General features: G+C 35.9%; 1 protein-coding gene across 10 annotated transcripts in view; it reads right to left on the minus strand.

Annotated features, from left to right (window-relative positions):
* ABCC9 (ATP binding cassette subfamily C member 9) overlaps positions 1-22358 on the minus strand; it is a 149437-nt gene that overhangs the window by 54731 nt on the left and 72348 nt on the right. For 9 of the 10 annotated variants that reach the window (XM_067695875.1, XM_067695881.1, XM_067695874.1 and 6 more), the window contains 7 exons: positions 20885-20923; positions 19373-19474; positions 17125-17209; positions 15740-15820; positions 7620-7757; positions 7366-7491; positions 3087-3183 (listed from right to left, as the gene is read on the minus strand). In XM_067695875.1, the coding sequence (XP_067551976.1) occupies positions 3087-3183; positions 7366-7491; positions 7620-7757; positions 15740-15820; positions 17125-17209; positions 19373-19474; positions 20885-20923 (668 nt within the window). The remainder of the gene's footprint in view (positions 1-3086; positions 3184-7365; positions 7492-7619; positions 7758-15739; positions 15821-17124; positions 17210-19372; positions 19475-20884; positions 20924-22358) is intronic. The other variant, XM_067695883.1, reaches the window with a different exon arrangement.

Here is a 22358-nt window from a genome sequence, read left to right on the forward strand (position 1 = left end):
CAAACCCACAGCCAACATCGTCCTCAATGGTGAAAAACTGAAACCATTTACACTAAGATCAGGAACAAGACAAGGTTGTCCACTCTCACCACTATTATTCAACATAGTGTTGGAAGTTTTAGCTACAGCAATCAGAGAAGAAAAAGAAATAAAAGGAATCCAAATTGGAAAAGAAGAAAAATTGTCATTGTTTGCAGATGACATGATACTATACATACAGAATCCTAAAGATGCTACCATAAAACTACTAGAGCTAATCAATGAATTTGGTAAAGTGGCAGGATACAAAATTAATGCACAGAAATCTCTTGCATTTCTATACACTAATGATGAAAAATCTGAAAGAGAAATTAAGGAAACACTCCCATTTATGACTGCAACAGAAAGAATAAAATACCTAGGAATAAACTACCTAGGGAGACAAAAGACCTGTATGCAGAAAACAATGACACTGATGAAAGAAATCAAAGATGATACAAACAGATAGAGAGACATACCATGTTCTTCGATTGGAAGAATGAACATTGTGAAAATGACTATACTTCCTAAAGCAATCTACAGATTCAATGCAATCCCTATCAAACTACCAATGTAATTTTTCAGAGAACTAGAACAAAAAATTTCACAATTTGTAGGGAAACACAAAAGACCCCGAGCAGCCAAAGCAATCTTGAGAAAGAAAAATGGAGCTGGAGGAATCATGCTCCTGGACTTCAGACTACACTACAAAGCTACAGTAATCAAGTCAGTATGGTACTGCCACAAAAACAGAAATATAGATCAATGGAACAGGATAGAATGCCCAGAGATAAACCCACACACATATGGTCACCTTATCTTTGATAAAGGAGGCAAGAATATACAATGGAGAAAAGACAGCCTCTTCAATAAGTTGTGCTGGGAAAACTGGACAGCTACATGTAAAAGAATAAAATTAGAACACTCCATAACACCATACACAAAAATAAACTCAAAATGGATTAAAGACCTAAATGTAAGGCCAGACACTATAAAACTCTTAGAGGAAAACATAGGCAGAACACTCTTTGACATAAGTCACAGCAAGATCCTTTTTGACCCACCTCCTAGAGAAATGGAAATAAAATCAAAAATAAACAAATGGGACCTAAGGAAACTTAAAACCTTTTTCACAGCAAAGGAAACCATAAACAAGATGAAAAGACAACCCTCAGAATGGGAGAAAGTATTTGTAAATGAAGCAACTGACAAAGGATTAATCTCCAAAATATACAAGCAGCTCACGCAGCTCAATATCAAAAAAAACAAACAACCCAATCCAAAAATGGGCAGAAGACCTAAATAGACATTTCTCCAAAGAAGATATACAGACTGCCAACAAACGCATGAAAGGATGCTCAACATAACTAATCATTAGAGAAATTCAAATCAAAACTACAATGAGGTATCACTTCACACCAGTCAGAATGGCCATCAGTAGAAAATCTACAAACAATAAATGCTGGAGAGGGTGTGGAGAAAAGGGAACCCTCTTGCACTGTTGGTGGGAATGTAAATTGATACAACCACTATGGAGACCAGTATGGAGGGGCTTAGAAAACTAAAAACAGAACTACCATATGACCCAGTAATCCCACTACTGGGCATATACCCTGAGAAAACCATAATTCAAAAAGAGTCATGTACCACAATACTCATTGCAGCACTATTTACAATAGCCAGGACATGGAACCAACCTAAGTGTCCATCAATAGATGAATAGATTAAGAAGATGTGGCACAAATATACAATGGAATATTACTCAGCCATAAAAGGAAATGAAATTGAGTTATTTGTAGTGAGGTGGATGGACCTAGAGTCTGTCATACAGAGTAAATTAAGTCAGAAAGAGAAAAACAAATACCATATGCTAACGCATATATACGGAATCTAAAAAAAAGAAAGAAAAAATGGTTCTGATGAACCATTCTTTAGGCAGACGTAGAGAATGGACTTGAGGACACGGGGAGGGGGAATGGTAAGCTGGGATGAATCGGCAGAGTATCACTGAAATATACACACTACCAAATATAAAATAGATAGCTAGTCGGAAGCAGCTGCAACGTATGCGGAGATCAGCTCAGTGCTTTGTGACCACCTAGATGGATAGGGAGGGTGGGAGGGAGATGCAAGAGGGAGGGGATATGGGGATATATGTACACATATAGCTGATTCACTTTGTTATACAGCAGAAACTAACACAACATTGTAAAGCAATTATACTCCAATAAAGATGTTAAAAAAAATTCTTAAATCTAAGAAACTGGAGTACAAAATTCATTTATTCATTCATTTATTTATTTACTTAATGAGTATTTATTGAAACACAATAATTATCATATGATGAGTAAAGATAACATATTTTGGTGTCCTTCAGTTTGAAATTATAATTTTCTCTTTCTTAATTGGCTTGTAGAAATGTGGTCTTCAGCAAAAACCATGTAGGAAAAATGAAGTATAGTGCATTTACTCTATGGACCTAAGTGGGGTTTATCTTGCAAACTTCTCGGCAACAAATGTCAAAGTCGTGTAACTATTTCAGCTTATTCCTCAAATTTCCCATAAACCTTTTGTCCCTGCTATACCTTACTAGATCCAGAAAACTGAAACATAACAAACAGCTTTCTCATCCTCTTAGTTTTCATTGCTGTGTTATCGTGAAAACCCCATAAGAACTTACTGACTCAAGTATGAGTCTTTCAAAGCAGTATTTTCTCCATGTTCCCCATTTATTGTTTATTTCCAAAGGACATTTTATTATAGTACACCTTTCCAATTTATCTGAACAGTGGTCTAGACCTGTTGTCCTGTCAGCTCTGTCTCACGCACAACACAAAAATACTAAGACACACTGTGGGAAGTCCCTCAAGATGCTTGTTGGTTGATTGCATACACTTTTCCTTCACTCCTACTCTTTCCATTTCAGTTTTAGGTATTTGATTTGGCCTTTCCACCTGCTGCAAAGTGGCTAGTCATTCCTCACTGACATATTCACACATCATTTGCTAAAGAACGACCCTCACATCCTATTACCCGTTTGAATGTGTCAGACATAAAAAAAGGTCTACCTTCATCTTCATCCTCCAGTTGGGCTTTTGCCTCTCTTGAATACATGGCTCTTCGGAGTGTTTTCCTCTCTAAAGTTGTTTGGTCAGCTTCCATATCCTACAGGAAACACTGTGCTATCATTCAAGGAACTCACAGACACAGTTAAGTTCTACAGTGACCCACACGTACCAAGAACCAATCCTTAGTTACCTTTCTGGGTCTTGGGCTCTGTTCACGCTACAGATGGATGGGCAACTCCTGTCATAGGAGTAATGCCTGAGGTTTGTGAAAAATGTCTCAGAGCTCAGAGGTGTAGGGCAGTAAGAAGCCAGGAAAAGTAGTAAAAACGTGATGGAGCTGACCCCAGGGGCAGGGGGACACCTCCCCTAGCCTTAAAGCCTGGATCCACCATTGCTCTTTTATGTCACTTTCACGTACTCCTGTAATTTTTCTAACTAAAGTCATCTATGTTAACAAATATCTTCCTTGAAAAATGCATGTGTTTCTGGATTGGTTAAATCACTATCAGTCATTCACTAATATTATGAATTATTAAATCGAGATGAATTTCTGACTGAGCATCTCACTAAGGGAACGGCACAAGAGAAAGGAACTTCAATAGAAATTGAAGGAAGGTGGGTAATTTTGCGGTACGTGGGCCTCTCCCATTGTGGAGCACAGGCTCCGGAAGCGCAGGCTCAGCGGCCATGGCTCACGGGCCCAGCCGCTCCGCGGCATTGTGGGATCTTCCCAGACCGGGGCACGAACCCGTGTCCCCTGCATCAGCAGGCGGACTCTCAACCACTGCGCCACCAGGGAAGCCCAGAAGATGGGTAATTTTTAAGCAAATGGGAAAGGAGGGTATTCAGCTGCCTAGCAGTTTAGGAGAAAGCCCTGGGAAGGGAAGATAAGCAGAAAGAAGAGAAAAATGGCAAAAACAAACTTTGCAAATTTTTAAGCGTTGCTCCTGACTTGTCTTGTGCTGAGAAAGGGAAAAGCATTTTGTTTTCTCCAGTTCTCTGCTTCCAACACTCCGCCCCCTTGGCTTCGTAACTGGACTAGTAGCATCAGTTCAGTTACACTGTGGGTTAAATCAGCTTCTGCAGGACAGTCTGGGAAACTAACCATCTCCCTGTTTCTGTGGGGAAATGCATTCTGAGTTCCAAATAACCGAGACACAGACTTTTCGAATCTATGGTAATTTGAGAGCTTCCTGTACATGCTGACATAAAAAAAAAATCACAGTTGTGACACTGATAAACCAATAATTCTTTGGTGATCAGTCTCTAGATAGTGGTCCTGTTTTGTTTTTGTTTGTTTAGCCTCATATAACATGTGTGATTTAGGAGACTTGCTATTCTAGAAGGCTCTGTCGCTTCCAAGTTCTCGAATTAAAAAAAAAGTAAAAGCGAAAGTGTCTCTTGAATAGTATTTTTTCAGAGACAATTTTACATTAGCTTTCTTTTTGAATTTTATTTTATTATACATCAGGTTCTTATTAGTTATCTATTTTATACATATTAGTGTACATATGTCAATCCCAATCTCCCAATTCATCACATTTACATTAGCTTTTAATTGTGCCTAACGATATGAAAACCAATGCTTGTACATGAGAGTAAATAAAACCCAAAATTAAAAAGGACCTAATCCTTTGTGTATAGTGTAACGAAATGAAATAAACCTGTTCATGGAAAAACAGAAGATCTGGTTCTTGTTCAACTCGCCAATCTGTGTGAACAAAAGATTTAACATCTTGGGGACTTTAATCTTTAGTCATTTTTCTTATGAGTAAATGCTCATATTAAGCTCATTTGAGGTTAAATATTTTAAATTGTGTTGATATCTGGATTAAGTAAATACAAATTTAGTTTTATTCATCCAATAAATATTTACTGGATGCCTGTGAAGGGTCAGGTCAAGGTGAGGGTTGGAGGCTGGGGGAAGAAATATCCAAAGATGCTACTTTATTTTGCTTAATAACATTATGAAGACAATGGGTGATGCCAGCCAAGATAGACTTTTTAATAACGTTTAAATCAGCTAAAAGTGTTATAAACTTCTCCTTTTCATAGCTGCCATTTCTATCCTTTTAACATATTTTTTTCCCCTTATCCCTTAACCCTTAAACTGACAGATCTGTCTAAAGCCCTGAGATGGGATGTTTTGTGAGTTCTTTAGTTTCACTCCCTTGTCCACTTGCTTGATCTGCTCTGGCTCTAAGCCAGCCTTTCTCAACCTACTGACATTTTGGGTCAGAAAATTCCTTGTCATGGGGGCTGCCCTGTGCACTGTAGAACGTTTAACTGTCCTCTACCCACTAGATTCCAGTAGCACCTGCTCCACAACTGTGACAACTAAACATGTCTCTAGATGTTGCCAAATGGCCCCAAGAAGACAAAAGTGACCCTGGTTGAGAACCAGTGTCCTAGGCAAACACCCCATCCTGCCACAGAACATATTCAGAAGCTCTTTCTATGAAAACTTCCCCAAGGTGTTGTGGTCTTATTCCTCACAGTGTGACTCTCCCTGGCTTCAGAGGAATTTCAGGAGCCTGCCTTTCTCTGGGTGGCAGTAACCTCCCTCCAGCCCCAGGTGAGGATTCTGGGCAGGAGCATGGTTCATGCTGGCTTCTACTGGCCACTGGTTAACCCCGCAAATGGATTTGCCCTTTCCACACCTTAACTTGCTCCATATCTGCCTCAGCTGATTTATAACCCTGTGATGTGTCTTTAATTACAGAGTTAGGCTATCTTGAGTGATCACTTCATTTCTAAACACAATGTAATGGACTTTCTTCCTGGCTTGCTCAATAATCAGTATTACTATAAAATCAAGCCAAGAGCGTCCTCTCTCTCTCTCTCTCTCTCTCTCTCTCTGTGTGTTTTTCCAGATCTTCTTTCCAAAGTAAACCATAAATGGTCCACTCCTTAAGCTTACATCATTTTCTTTTGTCCCTGGCATCTAGACCACTGAAAAAATGTCATTTGGAACCATCCCAGTAAGTTTACAATCAAGCACTCCACCACATAATTCTTAAGTGGGGCTCTTGCCAATTGTACATTGTCATATTTTGATGAATATCCTCATTTCGAAGGTTCTGTGATTTTTCCTAGTCTACTTAAAGACTTTTACATATATCTTTTCTTCCATATTTTGAGAAGTTTGTAGTTTACTTTTGAGATCTTTGGCAAAGCTGCAGAAGACAGAGCAATCCCATGGTTTGTCTGACTTTTTATCTTCCTTTTGCTATTGAAACATAGATCATTTTTTCCTTTATGAAATAATACATTTTAATTTCTTGATTTTTTCAGAAATTTGCTGATATAAACATTTGCATTTTATAATGCTCATTCCTAGCCAGGACTACTGAATTCTAGACACTTCCTAGTCCCAACTCAAGAGAAAACATTTTGAAAATTTACTAGTTCAATTTATAATTCACCTCTCAACCATGAGTTCTTCTTTTATCATACTCAATCTGGTTTCCAACTCTGTTATCATTTCATTCAATGTTATACTTACATTATACTGGAATTACATTGGGTAGAGACCTGGGTTCAAATTCAACTGGTACCACTTATTATATGTACTGTACAACTTTAGGCAAATTACTTAGCCTCTCTGAGCCTCAGTTTTCTCATTTGTAAGAGTGAGATCATAGTTTCTTTACTAATTTCTGATATTTTTTGCTTATTTTGTGAGAATTAACAGAGATCATGTAAAAAGGCTTTGTGGACTTTAAAAACTATCCAAATATAAAGCTTTATTGTTATTTCCTTCTGATTACCTTCCTTCACCCCCCAACTCTATCCCAGACATGCTTTACCACTATACCCACAGCTCATAGCTCTTCTTTCTTTCAAAACCATCTCAGATTTTGTTTTGCCCACAACCCTCCATTTGTAAATGGTGAATGAAAATACTCTCATATTACAGGTGAGGAAGATAAGACATACATAAGGAAATATAAGATAAAAGGAGGAAATAGCATGCTTGAGCAAGTAGTTTAAGTTTTAAACACACATATGATTGTAATATGCCTCCAATTCAAATAAAATTCCTCTAAAAGGCTGACAACACGTCATCCGAAAGATATCACTAGAATTTTTTAGTTTCAAAGTAGTCTATCAATTAATGATATATAAATATACAATTATTTCAGATTTCAGGTGAGGACTATTATATCATCAAACATTAAATGGTAATATTTCTCTAAAAGTTTTTTTAGTAATTATGCACTACATTTCTGACTCTTCTGAACTCAACTCTGAACTTTTCTGAACTCTGAGCAATTACCTTTTCTAGTTCTTGATCTTGCCGATTCATAAGTGTTTTCCAGTGTTCATAAAGCTCAACATCTTTGGTTTGAATGTCCTTCAAAGTTCCTTCTCTTAGAACACTTCCATCTTTCATGGCTATGATCTAAGGAAAGCACATATTAGACGAATTGTGACAAAAATCCTTAATTGGCCAAGAGAATTATCTTTATCTCAGAAAGCATTTATATAACTGTAATATAAAAATTAATGAAACTTCTTTTAAACTCTTACCCAGTCAGCATGTGTTAGATATTGTAATTTGTGAGTCACAAGAACAAGTGTCCTCTTGTCATCTTGGAGAAATTTCAAAATCCCTTCCTGCATTAAGTGATCACTCAAGTGAATGTCCAAGGCAGAAAATGGATCATCCTACAACAAGTAAAATGGAGAGATGATGAAAAATTTTTATATTCTCTTTGTAACTAAATCCTCCAGAAAGCAGAAATACAAATAACTAAAGACAAATTATCTCACAAATCCTATTTATAATAAACAGACTCTGAATAACTTTAAATTACAAAAAAGGTACTAAATTAAAAATGAAGTTTTTATTTTCTCTTTCACTTAAAAACTAATTTAAAAAGTAAATAACAGTATTTGAAGTAGTTTGAATTCTTATGTATAGAATATCCAAGTTCAAAAACCAACATTACTCGACAACCTATAACAAAACACCAAAACAAAGAATGAAATGATAATTGGAGTTTATCAATTGAATGAAATGATAACTGGAGTTTATTAATAAACTTTATCAATAAAGTTTAAATAATAAAAATAGGTGTAGAGTCTAGACCAAGATGGCAACATAGGAGGCTCCTGAATTTCTCTCCTACCATGGACACACCGAATATACAGCTACACATGGAGCAATTCCCTCTGAAAGAAATCCAGAAACTAGTTGAGTGATTCTGACACATTAAGCAACTGAGAAAAAACATCAAAATAAGTAGGAAAGTCTGAGACACACTCTCGCCATAAACTCCACCCCTGAAAAATTCACAAATATGTGGAGATGAAACAACATGCTCCTGAACAACTAATGGGCCAAAGAGGAAATCAAAAGAGGAAATCAAAAACTATCTTGAGACGAATGAAAATGAAACACAACATATCAAAACTTACGGGATGCAGCAAAAGCAGTTCTAAAAGAATTTTATAGCAATAAATGCCTATATTAAGAAAAAAGAAAGACCTCAAATAAACAACTTAACTTTACACCTCAAAAAACTAGAAAAAAAGAACAAGCTAAGCCCAAAGTTAGTAGAAGGAAGGAAATAACAGAGATCAGAGTGGAAATATATAAAATCCAGACTAACAAGACAACAGAAAAGATCAATGAAACTAGGAACTGATTTTTTGCAAAGATAAACAAAATGGATAAACCTTTAGCTAGGTTCACCAAGAAAAAATGAGAGGATTCAAATAAAATTATAAATGAAAAAGGCAACGTTACAATTCATACCACACAAATACAAGGGACCATAAGACTACTATGAAAAATGATATACCTACAGATTGGACACCTAAATAACATGGATAAATTCCTAGAAACAAACACCTACAGAAACTGAATCTTGAAGAATTAGAAAATCTGAACAGACCAATTACTGGTAAGGGAATTGAATCAGTAATCAAAAAACACTGCCCAACAAACAAAGTCCAGGAACAGATGGCTTCAGTGGTGAATTCAACCAAACATTTAAAGAAGAATTAATACCAATCCTTCTCAAACTTTTCCAAAAAACAGAAGAGGAAAGAACACTTCCAAACTCATTTTACAAAGCTAGCATAAAGACACCACAAGAAAAGAAAATTACAGATCAATGTCTCTGATGAACATAGATACAAAAATTCTCAACAAAATATTAACAAACTGAATTCATCAGTCAGTAAAATATTCAAACACCATGATCAAGTTGGATTTATTCCAGGGATGCAAGGATGGTTCAACATTTGCAAATCAATGTGATATACCACAATAATAAAATGAAGGATAAAAATCATATGATAAACTCAATAGATGCAGAAAAAGCATTTGACAAAGTTCAACATTCAATCATGATAAAAATTCTGAATGAAGTAGGTATTGAGGGAACATACCTCAACATAATAAAGGTCATATATGACAAGCCCACAGCTAACATCATACTTAATGGTAAAATGCTGAAAACTGTCCCTCTAAGATCAAGAACAATGCCAACTCTCACTACTTTTATTCAATATAGTACTGGAAGTCCTAGCCAGAGCAATTAGTCAAGAAAAAGAAATAAAAGACATCCAAATGGGAAAGGAAGAAGTAAAACTATCTCTATTTGCAGATGACATTTTTCTATAGAAGACCCTAAAGATTTCACCAAAAAACTAACAGCACTAATGAACGAGGTCAATAAAGTTGCAGGATACAAAATCAATATAGAAAAATCAGTTGCATTTCTATACACTAATAACAAACTATCAGAAAGAGAAATTAGGAAAACAACCCCATTTGTAATTGCATCAAAAAGAATAAAATGTCTAAGGAATAAGTTTAACCAAGGAGGTAAAAGACCTGTGCACTGAAAACTCTAAGACACTGATGAAAGAAACTGAAGAAAACACAAATAAATGGAAAGATATCTTGTGCTCATGGATTGGAAAAATTAATATTGTTAAACTGTCCATACTACCGAAAATGATCTAGAGGTTCAATGCAATCCCTATCAAAATTCCAATGACATTTTTCACAGAAATGAATCAAACAATTCCAAACTTTGTATAGAACCACAAAAGACTCCTAATATCCAAAGCAATCTTGAGAAAGAATAACAAAGCTGGAGGTATCATACTTCGTGATTTCAAACTGTATTATAAAGCTATCATAAACAAAACATTATCTTATTGGCATAAAAACAGACACATAGATCAATGGAACAGCACAGAGAGCCCAGAGATAAACTCATGCACATATGGTCAATTAATTTACAACAAAGGGGTCAAGAATATACAATGGGGGAAGGATAGTCTCTTTGATAAATGGTGCTGGGAAAACTGGACAGCCACATGTAAGAAAAATGAACCTGGACTACTACCTTACATCACACATAAAAATCAGCTCAAAATGAATCAAAGACATGAACATAAGACCTGAAACCATAAAACTCCTAGGAGAAAACATAGTGGATAAGCTCCCTGACATTGGTCTTGGCAATGCTTTTTTAAGATTCTGATACCAAAAATAAAAGGAACAAATGCAAAAATAAACAAGTGAGACTACATCAAACTAAAAAGTTTTTGCACAGTAAAGGAAACCATCAACGAAATGAAAAGGCAACTTATGAAATGGGATAAAATATTTGCAAATCATATATATGATAAGTGGTTAATATCCAAAATATATACAGAACTCATACAACTCAATAGCAAAAAGACCCCAACAATCCAATTTAAAAATGGTCAGAGGATCTGAATAGATATTTTTCCAAAGAAGACATACAAATGGCCAACAAGTACATGAAAAGATGCTCAATATCATTAATTATCTGGGAAATACAAATCAAACTATGAGATATCACCTCTCATCTGTTAGATAGGCTATTATCAAAAAGACAAGAAATAACCAATGTTGGTGAGAATGTGGAGAAAAGGGAACTCTTGTGCACTGTTGGAAATGTAAATTGGTGCAGCCACCATGGAAAAAAAGTATGGAGGTTCCTCAAATTTTTAAAAATAGAACTACCATATGATCCAGCAATTCCACTTCTGGGTATTTATTTAAAGGAAATGAAATCATTATCTCAATGTTCATTAAGAACTTCCATGTTCATTATAGCATTATGTATAATAGCCAAGATATGGAAACAACCTAAATGTCCATCAGTGGATGAATGGGTAAAGACAATGTGAAATGTTATAGATCCATAAAAAGGTAGGAAATTCTGCCATTTGTGATGGCATTATGCCAAGTAAAATAAGTCAAACAGAGAAAAACAGATACTATATGCTCTCACTTATACATGGAATTCAAAAAAAAAAAAGTGAACTCATAAATTCAGAAAACAAATTGGTGTTTGCCAGAGGTGGGGGTGCGGGGTTGGGGAAAATGGGTGAAAGTGTTCAAAAGGTACAAACTTCCAGTTGTAAGATAAACATGTCCTCGGGATAGAATGTACAGCACTACGACTATAGTTAATAATACTGTATTGCATATTTGAAAGTAGTTAACAGAGTAGATCTCTGACACTGGGCAATTTTTCAAACTTCATCTGTAAAATGGGGATAATAAAAAGACCTGTCAGAGAGCACATAGGTTTGCTGCAAAGATCAAATAATGTTGTAAAAGTCTCTGTAAAATATTTTTAAAGCGTTATTTTATTATTATTTTCTTATAAATAAAGCTGTGGTGATTAACTGTGCTAAACCCTTTAAAGCACCACAGTGAGAATTTAGTGACGTCCAGGAATCTCTTAATGAGGAAGAGTGCAGTGGTTAAGGACACAGGCTATGGAATTAGATCACCTGGGTTTGTATCCTTGCTTCACTATACTATCTGTGTGACCTTGGGTAAATTATCCCCCAAAGCCTCAACATTATCATTGCATAAATAAAGGTAACATTAATAATAACAATGTCAAACCTAATAGGGTTATTGTGAGGATGAAGTGAGTTCATGTACATAAAGTATTTAGAATCATGACTAGGTCATAAAAAGCCCTTAATAATGATTGCTATCATGTATATGGCTTCATTATGTGGCATCTTGGTGTTGCAGTAAAATGTAACCTTTTATATAACTTAATAATCATCTAGATTTGATGGATTGCTGATCATTTCTCACGATTCAGTTTGTGTATTAACATTCTGGGGAGATACTTTCTTTAAAGAGTGCAAGACAATTTGACAAATGGCCAAATCAGTGAATGGTCAATTCTTCATTTTCAGTAATATATTATTTATTTTTATATACATATATACAGTTCTCACTAATATAGTCTTTCCTGTATTCAATGAATGTTTTAGTAGTATACTCTTTATGGACACATTTTTGGAAATAACCTCTTAAAAATATATTCACTGATACAGAACATTTATAGATGCTACAAAGCTTTAAAAATAACTAATATGTTTGATATATAATCAAGATGTTTCACATGGCTTTGATACAGTGTAAAGGCTAATTTGATAAAGGTTAACTAGAGATCAGAGCAAAATGTAAAACCTTAACTAATTATTTGTACAAGTAAGATCCTTAAAGATAGGAATAACAAAGGAGAAAACTTTGTTTCCTTTACCCAGCACATAAGATGGCATCGATGACATTCACTAAACATTGATGGATGGAAAGGAAGAAGGATGGAAGGAAGGAGAGAGGGAGGGAGCGAGAGAGGGAAAGGAAAGTAACTTGAGAGTAATACTTTTTAAAAAATACCAGAGAATCTTAGCTGATCAGAAAAACAGTACTCAAAAGACATGGAGTTCTAGCCCAGACTGTATCACTCATTAGTCATTAGTCCTTGAGTAAGGCACTTGACCTTTCTATGTATAAGTTTCCTCACTTCACATGAGGATACCATCTACCCTAGCAGCACAGTCATAAGAATCAAATGAGGTAACACTGCGATTCAAAGTGCTTTGTCAATGGAAGTGTAAGATATTTTCATTTGGGGGAAACTGTTAAAACACATCAACAGTATTCTGTTGCTGCTAAAACGTTATTCAATTTTAGGCTACAATTAAGAAACTATAATATTTAGATCATAAGATCTATTAGTTTTAAGATTATCTGAGTTGATCAGAGTGCATCTAGAACACGCTTTTTCAGAGGGACCCTGACAAACACTATTACATCCAGAATTAAGACAAGGTAAAAAAAAGTTATAAAAATTATATTATTGTCAAAGAATTGAAAATATTAAGCTTGCTTAGCCTAGAAAAAAGTAAATTAAGGCAAGTAATGACAATAATATTAAAATATTGAACTATGGCTATATAAAAGAAATATATTTGCTGCTGCAGAAGCAGAATGGGAATCAATTACTGGAAAATACACAGAAGCAGATTTCAATCACATAATAACTTTCCAATAATGAAAGCTATCTGCAGCAGGCAGAATAATGGTCCCCAAAGATGTCCATGTTCTAATTCCCAGAACTTGTGACTATGTTACCTTAATAGCAAATGGGACTTTGCAGATACACGCATACCTCGTTTGACTGCACTTCACTTTATTGTGCTTTACAGAGTTGCGTCTTTTTACAAATTGAAGAGCTGTGGCAACCCTGCGTCTAGCAAGTCTATCGGCGCTATTTCTCCAACAGCATTTGCCCACCTCGTGTCTTTGTGTCACATTTTGGTAATTCTCACAGTACTTTCAAACTTTTTCATTATTATTATATTACACTGATCTATGATCAAGGATCTTTGATGTTACTATTGCAAGAAGATTATCACTTACTGAAGGCTCAGATGATGGGTAGCATGTTTTATCAATGATGTATTTTTTAATTAAGGTATGTACATTGTTTTTTTAGACATAATGCTATTGCACGCTTAAGAGATTACAGTATGGTAAACATAACTTTTGTATGCACTGGGAAACCCAAAAAATCACGTGACTCGCACTTTACTGCGATGCTCGCTTTATTACGATGATCTGGAACCAAACCTGCAATATCTCCAAGGTATGTCTATATGATTTAGATTAAAGACCTTGAGATGGGAAGATTATCCTGATGGGTCTAAGCTAATTACAGGAATCCTTGAAAGCTGAGAACTTCCCCAGATGTGAAGAGAGGGAGAAGTGAGTGGTAAAAATGGTCAGAGATGCTGGCTTTGAAGATGAAGGAAGGCAGCTGGGAGCCAAGGAATGTGGGCAACTTCTAGAAGCTGGAAAAGGCAAGGAAGCCTTTTCTACCCGGTAGCCTCCAGAAGGGAACACAGCCCTGCAGACACTCTGATCTCAGCTGTGTGAGACCCATGTTGGATATCCAACCTACAGAACTATAGGATAATAAATTTGTATTGTGTAAACCACCAATTATGGCGATTTGTTATAGCAACCCATACATGGACCAACAGGGAAAGGCTGCCTCAAAGATAAGCAATCTGTCTTCAGAGAGAGTCATCGAGAAGCTGTTAGAGATGATACGAAAAGCAATTCTGTAATGAATGGCCGGGAATCCACAGTGGTAGCACTATGACTTCTTTGAATCTCATGATTCTACAACTGAAGTAAGGGTCATTAAATTGAAGGCAGTGGAATGAAATGGAGTAGAATATTACATTCAGAGAACCTCTGTCTCTTTCAGATTTCCAAGTCACTTGGTCCTCAGGTGGTTCAATCATTACTTCATCCCAAAGTTCAAGAGGTCATTTCTAGTTGCGGGTCCACCCATTATGAAAAGGATTTATAATTACGTAGGTTGCTGCTAGATACTGGTATAGCTTTTATGGTGGTGTTTTCTGGAACATTTGGGGGACAGGTATTCTTAGGGACATTAACCTGAAGTGCACTTCCACCACTATGTCCAAATTCTACTCCCATCCCCAGTAATGGATCCAAATTTAGTGGAAAACTCCACAAAATTTGAAGATATTCGATTTTAGATGGAGTGAAAACTCTAAAGGAGGTTGGAGAACCAGGTTTATAAATGGTTAATAACTGCACAGAAGGAGAAAGCAGGGGAAGGAGGTATTTACATAGGCTGCTGGTCTCTAATATACACTGTCTATTTGTAAGCTAAGTTATTTTGGTTACATCCTTCTGGAGAAACCAAACTAGAGCAAATTCATAATCAACATAATCATCAAATTTTATTTGTGGATCCACAGGAGAAGCAAGTTATCAACCCAGGATATAAATACAAGACAATCATCTATGGAGCTTTTTTAAGATACAGATTCTAAACTCTGCCTTTATAGATTATGATTCAGTAGGTCTAGGCTAGTATCAAGATTTCTAAGAACACTTTCAGGAAGCTTCACAGATATATCTTATCCACAGCCTGAGCTGCATACTTACTAACCCCTATGCCCACCAAGAGTATATTTTCCAGCCCCTCTTTTTTTGCTAGCAAATATAAATGAGAAGACCTATGATCCTGTCCAGTTCATCCAGCACCATCCATTCTCTTTCATTAATGATCCTCATGAGTTAAAAACTCATATAAGTAACGATTTGGGCACCTCAGTCCCTCTGGATCCCCCAACTCTCATCTTGATGTTGATTTGATTTGTACTCGGAGGATTTGTCTCCCTTTAATTCTCTGTAATTTCACAAGTTAAACCGTCTTTCCTTGAGTTACTTGTCTCTTTAAGGACTCATTTGTCCAGAGGGAAAAATGAAATAGAAAGAAACAAAAAGCCCATATGCTTACCAAGAAGACAATGTTGGTATTTTGATAGAGAGCTCGGGCCACACAGATTCTTTGCCTCTGACCCCCACTCAAGTTGATGCCCTAGAGAAGAAATATCCATAAACATCCACCTTTTATATTAGTAGATGATCTGTTGATTAAAAAATTCCCTTTAAAATACAAACTTCTCTAAAAGAATCTTAAATTAATGGTCATTTATTAATTAAACTGTGATAACATTAGTAAGATAAAATGCAAGCTGTTTAGTGGTCAATACTTGAATTATATTAAGGTAATTTCTGACTGACAACATTAATCCTCTTTTCACTCTGATAGAGAACTCTGCTGTACCAAAGCATTAATAACCATAAACCAAGGTGAGTGCTGAAGATGCAAGTAATCCCCAAATTGTTTCTAGTTTCATGCATTGTGTCTGTAGTATACTGAACATATGCCTTTTAAACTCGATATTACAAGTTTTTTCAACAGAACTACACAGCAATATGCTTTTACAATCAAGTACTGATTATAAAAATTTGAAAAACTAATATTTATTGAGCATTTAGTATGCACCAGGCTGATGTGAATGGCTTTCCATTCCTTATTTCTATTATTCGTCAGAGCAATTTCCCCAGTGTAGGCATTATTCCCCACGGGGAAATGAAGACTCAAAGAAGTCCAGGTCATGTCTTAAGCACTCTACTAGGTTACAATAAAGAACAGCCATGAATAACACAGACTACAGAGTTGGACCAATCCCACCTGCACCAATGACTCTGACTGGGCAAGTTCCTTAACCTTTCTCAGCCTTGGTCTTCTTGGCTGCAATACACTGATAACAAAACACCCATATAACAGATTTGCTGTAGAAGTAAATAATACACATAAAGCCTGTTGCCCAGTAATTGCCACCTATAAGAGTCAAAAATTTTAGCCAGCATTGTTATAAATGATTACATACAGGTATAAATATTTTTCAGCTAGTCATAGAACGGTATGATGCCAACGTAAAACCTGTTTACACAAAGAAAAAAGAACCCTTTAACAGGAATAAATGGATGTTGACAAGAGTGGAAGAAGTTGTCGGAAGCAATCTCAGTTTCCAAACCAATTTAAAGTAAACTCCAAGTAAGTAAAAATACATTTGATCAAAGTCAGGGACTGCTTCCCTTCCCTTGAGAACGCTCAAGCAGCTAGCAAAATGTGAAGTGTATGCTGGTTAGTCAACAAATACCTAAGAGACGTGGCATTAAGAACTCCTGTGCTCATGTTCCCAGAACTTGTCACTAGGGAAACACATAATTCCAGAGCTCTCAGATTTCCTCATGCTCCACAAAAAGTTAAAGACAACCAGAAGACTTTTCTAGATTTGTGTTCATTGTCTAATTAAACTACACATAGCTTACCCTCTCTCCGATTTCAGTTTGGTCTCCGAATGGTAGTAAGTCAATATCCGGCTGAAGAGAACAGGCATCTGTGACAGCTTTGTACCTTTGGGAGAAAATATTTTGAGTTTTTAGATCACTATTAACATACTGCCCATAAACTAAGTCCCAGGTCCAATGCCTTGGAAGCTGAAATAAAACACTTATTGAACAATTTAGTATATACTAGCCTCTACACTAGGCTTGTAGATACAAAGATAAATAGATATTTGTTCCCACTTTTATAAAACTATTAACAAGCATCTACTGTATAGCAGAGGGAACTATATTCAATGTCTTGTAATAACGTATAATGGAAAAGAATCTGAAAAAGAATAGATATAAATAAGTACAACTAAATCACTTTGCTGTATACCTGAAACTAACAAAACATTGTAAATTATACTTCAGTGAAAAAAGTGGTTAAATTTTTTAAAAAATACTATTAAATGGAGCAGAATATTGACATAGAAACATATAATAAAAATGTACCTTGTTAGGTACTGAATATAGATGGGTAGGTATAAAGTGCTCCTAGAATACACAGGAAGACATGACTGACTGCTCTGAGAAATTAGTGACGTCTTTGAGAGCGGGCGAGTTGTAAGGTGTATCCAGAAAGATGAGCTGTAATTTGCCAGGAATGAAAATGAGGGAAGGGAGGCTTAAGGAACTGCACGAAGGTGAACAAGTTCACGGTGCATGTGAGGGATAAGAGGAGGCTCACTGGGGCTAAAGCATGGGTTACAGGTGGGGAATCTGTGTCCACAATCATGATGCTGAAGGGAGGAGAAAACGGAAGAAGATGAGGACTGATGTACTCAAGTTGACCTAAGGCTGGATCTGGAAATTGGACAGACTGGAAATACAGGGAAGCATGGGCACTGGGAGTGCTAGGGAAAATATCAATGGTTTCATTTTCTCAAACACCTGGTCTTAAAATATTCAAGTCATTCTTGATTCTTCCCTTTTCTTCCCCCTGCTCTTATTTTGTCCATTCTTATTCTAGAATGCTTTTCTGTCAACCATCTCTTCTTCTTCCATTTCTACAGTCACTGCCAAGTGCAGGCAACAAACACAGCATGCCTGGGTCATTATCCCATCAAACTTCTAAATGTCTTTTTGCTCCTAATACAGATTCATCCCACATAAATCTCTTATGACGCTGCCAGAGCACATTCACTTTGTCAGTCCCCTTTCTAACACTTGCTGTGCCTCCCGAGAATGTCAGATTTATATCCGGCTGGCTTTTAAGGCACTTGACTGTCTCATCTCAGCCTTCCTTTACAATCTAGTTTGCTGCCATCAATACACACAGATCCCTTTCTGTTTGGTTTGTTCCCAGGCCCCAAACAATCCCAAGTAATTTGAGTTTTTCCTCCCACACTTTCCTCTCCCTTCCCCCTTCCTCATGCCTCTCCCCAGACCTAATTTTCCTTACCTTTCAGAACCCAGCTCAGGGTCTTAGGACACTCCCTACCCCTCATGCAGGTGGCTTAAGGAAAGGATCTTGCCTTTGTACACTCGAGCGGGTGTTTAAAAGATGATTGAAAGAGGACGTATTCTGGCTGCTCCGAGTAACCAGACCCCTCAGATCCCGTATTCCTTTTCTTCTGTCCACGGTTAACCCTTCTTTTGCTCCTTACTGAGATTTTTCTTCTGTTTACCAACAACCTCAGCACCATGCCCGCCTCCTCCCCACACATACACACACACTTCGGTTTCGGCTGTTTATTTCTGGTGTACAAATTCTTCTCAATAATTGTATAGGATGGGCTGAAACTTCCAACGAGGCTTCTCTTACAAGAGTTGACTTAATAGACCAGGTGATGAGGACGGATGCAGGGGCAAACAGAGAAGAAAGGAAGTCCCGATACAAAGACTCCAGAACCAGGGGATAAGGGTGGGGGGATAAATTGGGAGACTGGGATTGACATATACACTCTACTATATGTAAAATAGATAACTAATAAGAACCTGCTCTATAGCACAGGGAACTCTACTCAATACTCTGTAATGGCCTATGTGGGAAAAGAATCTAAAAAACAGTGGATATATGTATATGTATAACTGGTTCACTTTGCTGTACACGTGAAACTAACACAACATTGTAAATCAACTATAATCCCATAAAAATTTAAAACAAAAAGGCTCCAGAAACCGTGAACCAAAGATAGGGATTAGAAATAGCTGCTCATTTGAGTTCTAAATTTTATACATTCAAAATTACCTCTGTTTGTTGAAAGGACTTCCAAAGGTAATATTTTCTTCCACTGTAGCATTTAATAGCCAAGGCTTTTGAGCTGCGTAAGCCACAGAATAACTGTTCCTACTGGAAAATGGAAAAGAAAAACAAAACACAGCAAGGGTGCTGTGCTGAATCTTTATTTTAGTACAACAAAGAAAAATGAAAGTTGATAAAATATCTCAAAGACAGAAATGGGGAACTTCTAAAAGAGAACATTTTAACAACCATCAACCTTATTAATTAATGGTTAAATAGTCCACTAAATTAAAGGGATGAGAACTTAATTAAAACAACACACAAGGTGCAAATTTTATTTTGGTATGCTAAAGAAGTATTTTATGGTATGAACTATTAATTAAAATGTTATTTTTTAAAATGACTATAATTTTAAAAATAATTTAAAGATAAATAGCAATTAACTCTAATAGCCACAGATATTTCACTTTATATTAAAAGCATTTTACATAACTCTGAATTTTATATGAATATCTTTTAAAAGATGTGAATTAATACTGTAATTATAGTATGTGTTTGTGGCTTAACTGCATGAACATATTTTAAAATAATAGATAATATTAATAGATAATATAAATATTTCAAAACAAAGAGTGATCTTGAGGAGTCCATTTCAATAACGAAACTACATATTTCAATACATATTGAAATAGTTTATTTTTAAAAAATGATAGCCTCCTCCCTGTCCCCCATTTTTTTGGCTTGCAAATTCTACCAGATGTCTATACATCAGATTTTAATTTGCAATAATTAGGAAAATGCATGTGAGTTGAAGATACAGAAGATGATGAGATTGGGGTAGGGAAGGGGTCAGCTTAAAATTCACACTTCCACAGTTAGTTTATGGTCTGTAAGTACTAATTAAGGAATTAAGGTTAGAAAAGAATAAAGTTAAGAAAAAAAGTAGTTAGAAATGCTCAGTGATCATCCTGAAACATTATGTCTTAGGAGTTTAGAAGGCATGATAATATATAGTATGCTAGCAGTCTCTTAGAAAACCATCTGTGTGGTAAAACAGTGGTTCCCAACCTCTGGCATGTCTGTTTCCCCCTCCCTGCCCCGGGTCCTTTAAGGTTTTTTTTTGTTTTTAATGGATGAAGCACTTGACTCTCCAGCTCCAGCTTAGAAGCAGATCCCATCACATTTTAACTCATAAACAATATACATATTAATTCTTATGCAATTTTATCTTATGAAATCCCAAATCCAATTCGCTAACATTTGAGTTTCAGCCAAAGTTGAGACCCATGTGACTCATGGAGAAGGTAACAGTTGACACAATGGGCCATTTTGTTTGGCAAATTAATTCTTTTAGCAGCCTCCACATGTTGGGAACTACTGCTACTGGAAATATTGCTAGCGCATTTTAATAAATGACTTTGTACATTATCAGAATGAATAAAATGACTAGGAGTAAGAGATGGAATATCAGGTAAAGTCTGAGGAAGGAAGTTACGCAGATAAAAATAGAAATAATACCTTCTGGTTGCTTCAAAAGAAGGTTCAGATTCATTTACACTGCAAGTGTGGCAAACAATGTTCATTAATTATGAAATATAAATATAGAATGAATGAGTGTACATATCAGGTAAAAGATAAACATTGAACATATAAAATAGCTACATTTCCCAAATAGTTTTTGATATTAGTCCCAAAGACAAACCAGATAAATGACCGTCTTCTTTCACATCTTCATCAGTGAAGAAATAATTACTTAGTAAGCTTCCAAAAGAAGGACAGCGCTGTTCTCTTTCATATATAATTTGGGTTCATACAATGGACATGTTCTAGCCCCAACTCTGCTCCAACTACCTGTGTAGATTTAGGTAAACTTTGCAGAACAGTTTCCTAGTTTACACAATAATTTGATGTTTCCAAGAGCTCCCTACCTTTAATATTTGAATTTAATCTATCTAAATTCCTAATCAGTTACCCTAAGGCATAACAAGAAATACTTTTTGCTCTCTAAACTTGAAGGGTTTAGACACAGCCTGGCCCTTAAGGAACTGGTAAGAAAGACAGACATGCACAATGCATGGTCACACTGTAACATTTTGGTATAATTAATTACTGATTGATATTATTTATGTAAAACAAGGTGTTCGGCTAATTAAATTTAGTTATATCTATTTCATTGGGGAAAAAACACCCGAGGACCTATTTTTTTATTATTCTAAATTTTAATATTTTAGTTGAACTCCATCATTCTGAATTCAAAAACCACACACATAATTAAAGTCTACAAGAACTCCAAGAATGGATCCTATTTCACTTTGGAAAGCATCATATGCTTTTGTGGAGAAAATGTACCTAAGTACATCATTACTTGGTGATGTTTGGCTTAGTGTTTCTAATGATAAGATTTTCACAACTGCACGTTTCTGATGACATCATGGGGTGGTTAATAGAGGTATGGAAAAACAATCTCAGACTGAAACTTCCCTCTCAATAATGATTATTCTCTGATTTAAGTTGCTCATAAAAATAATGAAATGCACAATTTCCCAAGTGATATTTTCCACACAATATGCTTTAGATGCCAAAAAATTTGGATTTTATTTTATTTTTTTTAGTGGTAAAAAAACCAATAAATGAACTCAGTGGTTTTATTTAATCTGAGGAAGAGAGCAAACAGATGAGGAAGAGCAGGTGTATGGCAGAAATTAATGAATTAATTTTCCTATTGGCCATCCAGGTGGAAATGCCCATCAGACACTTGAAAATGTCAGCCCGAACTGGAGATATGAATTTGGAAGTCACCAATTTTTTTCAATTACTATTGATTAACTCCAACTATATGTATTTAGTATCAATTGAAAAATATTTATTGATCACCCCCTAGTGCCAAAATACTAGAGATACAGTAAACAAAGAAAAGTCATTCCTTCTTTCATGTTGCTTTCTGTTTGATGGGAGTGTGACAAGGGAATAAACACCATGATAGGTGAAGCAA

The sequence above is a fragment of the Pseudorca crassidens genome, chromosome 11, assembly GCF_039906515.1.
Source record: "Pseudorca crassidens isolate mPseCra1 chromosome 11, mPseCra1.hap1, whole genome shotgun sequence".
Taxonomy (NCBI): domain Eukaryota; kingdom Metazoa; phylum Chordata; class Mammalia; order Artiodactyla; family Delphinidae; genus Pseudorca; species Pseudorca crassidens.